The 2,500-nt window shown below is 45.5% G+C and overlaps 1 protein-coding gene across 1 annotated transcript in view; it reads left to right on the forward strand.

The window, feature by feature from the left end:
• Positions 1-2,500, forward strand: part of LOC308381510 (dolichyl-diphosphooligosaccharide--protein glycosyltransferase subunit STT3B-like) — a gene marked incomplete at both ends in the record, with an annotated part of 142,513 nt that overhangs the window by 119,277 nt on the left and 20,736 nt on the right. Inside the window, one exon of the mRNA XM_080859098.1 lies at positions 903-1,049. Within this exon, the coding sequence (XP_080715224.1) occupies positions 903-1,049 (147 nt within the window). The remainder of the gene's footprint in view (positions 1-902; positions 1,050-2,500) is intronic.

Genomic DNA, 2,500 nt, shown 5'->3' on the forward strand with positions numbered 1-2,500 from the left:
TCTCTCTCTCTTTCTCTCTCTCTCGCTCGCTTTCGTTCTCTTTGAGTCAGGAGTGTTTCCATTGAAGTTTCCAGAGCAGCTTCCCTCAGCATCTGGGCTCTTTGTCAACATAAATAAAGAGACAAGTTTTGTTTGTGTGTGTGTGTGTGTGTGTGCGTGTGTGTGTGTGTGTGAGTCGGTGGGTGGGTTGGTGGATTCATGTATGCGTGTGTGTGTGTGTTTGAATCTGTGCATTCAAATGTTTGTGTGTGCGCAGGTATGTGTGTACCTTTCTCTGTGTGTATGCATGTGTGTGTGTGTGCGCACACAAGTGTGTGTGTTTGTTTGAACACATGAAAGAAGCACAGTGTAAACCTGTGAGGAATAAGCTGAAGGCGTATTTAGTGTCTATGCATTTTGAAGGCGGCAGGTTTTATCACCGGTAATTGCAGAGCTTTTAGTTATTGTAGAAACCGCTACCATATCTCATGTCTCTATTCAGGCCGTAGTTAAGCTGTCTGTAAGTTTGTGTGTGTGCGGGTGTGTGTGTGTGTGTACATGTCTATATAAATCTGCTCTTTTTTATGTGTGTGCTACTTATGACAGGCCTCATTGGGGGGAAAAAGATGTCACCTGTGGGTATAACTGTGTAAACATTTAACCTGTGAGTGTGAGTGTGAGTGTGAGTGTGTGTGTGTGTGTGTGTGTGTGTGAGTGTGTGTGTGAGTGTGAGTGTGAGTGTGTGTGTGTGTGTGTGTGTGTGTGTGTGTGTGTGTGTGTGTGTGTGTGTGTGTGTGTGTGGCTGTATGAACCTGCTCTTTCTGTGTGCATATGTGTGTGTGTGTGTGTGGGTCTGAAATTAGTAGTGTTTGTGTGTGTGTGTGTGTATCTGGAGCTGCCTGATATTCCCTGTGTGTTTGCAGGTGTGTTTGTGCTGCTGCAGGCCTACGCCTTGCTGCAGTACCTCCGCGACCGTCTGACGAGGCAGGAGAGGCAGGCCCTCTTCTACATGGGCGTGGGCTCCGCTGGCCTGGTGGTCTTCCTCACAGTCATCTACCTGTCCTGCATAGGTGAGTGTGTGTGTGTGTGTGTGTGTGTGGGTGTGTGGGTGTGTGTGTGTGTGTGTGTGTGTGTGTGTGTCTTCCTCACCTGTCCTGCATAGGTGAGTTTTGTTCATTTAGCTCACATGTGTCAAACTCAAGGCCCGGGGGCCTGATCAGGCCCGACAAGCCATTAAATCTGGCCCGCCAGCTCCTCAGAATGTTGCAAAAAGTTCCATTGATTTGAATGAGCAACGGTTACATTTTATTTGGTTTGGCTAATTTTCCCTCAGGATTAATAAAGTATCCATCTGTTTATCTGTCAGAGCTTGTCTGCCGCGGCCGCTGGTATGTCGAACGCACCACAAATACTGCAAGTCCCACAATGCACTCTCCCCGTGTTGGTAGCATACGTCAATTTAGGGAGCGCTTGCCCCACTGTCCGGCCCTCGACTTCCACCATTTTTTTTTATTTCGGCCCTCTGTGTATTTGAGTTTGACACCCCTGATTTAGCTGCATGATTTGTTGCTGTTATTAATTTCAATCGGCTCAGGCACCGAAAGGAAGTACCGAAATCTGCGCTGCATTTCGGTCCGGTCAGGTACCGGTTGTATTGGAACCGGTTCTCGGTACTCAACCCTATAGGTGAGTGTCTTACCGAGCGCTAATGATGAGAAGATATAGCTTCGTGACGCTTTGAAGCAATCCAGCCAATTGTTTTGAAAAGTTGTTAATTTCTCGAGACTTAATATGCTCTAAAGGGACACCTGCTGGTCAACGGAAATACGTTACAAGAAAATGTCTCGACACTGTGGTGACAGCGGCAATATGTGCGGTAGCCTATGGGTTAGCAAAGGCCTGATGCATGAACATGCATACACATGAAGTTATTAGGATTTATTTGGTATTCATTATTTATGGTGACTTTGTCAATGCCTGTCTATAGCCTATATAATATAATATAATAATATCTGTGAGAGTTTATCCATTTTTGTTATGTTGAAGGTTCTTAAAAATGCGGAGAGTGGAAAACATGTTGCAAAATGATCCGTGACAACATGAAATAACAACACATTAATTAGGCTTATTTTTCTATTTCATGGAAATCATAGCCTACAAGCTGGAGAAATCCAATCAGAGTTCTCTTCATGTTGCTGGCATCCATCTCAGTCAATATGCTATTATCACAAAATTGCAACTCAGAATATCCAGCTACCTCAAACACGGACAACAACCCATGCATTCGAGAGAAATAATCACAGCGTTCTGCCAAATTTGAATCTTTTCTTTGAAGCAGCGGTTATATGACGCCAAAATAATACAAGCCTCGATACAGATTGATGTTCAGTTCCTAACCCTCTCCCTCTTCTTCTCCTCTCCTCTCCTCTCCTCTCCTCTCCTCTCCTCTCCCCATCTCCCTCTCTCCTCTCCTCTTCTCTCCTCTCCTCTCCCCCTCCTCTCCTCTCCTCTCCTCTCCAAA

This window comes from Sprattus sprattus, assembly GCF_963457725.1.
Source record: "Sprattus sprattus genome assembly, chromosome: 20".
NCBI lineage: Eukaryota > Metazoa > Chordata > Actinopteri > Clupeiformes > Clupeidae > Sprattus > Sprattus sprattus.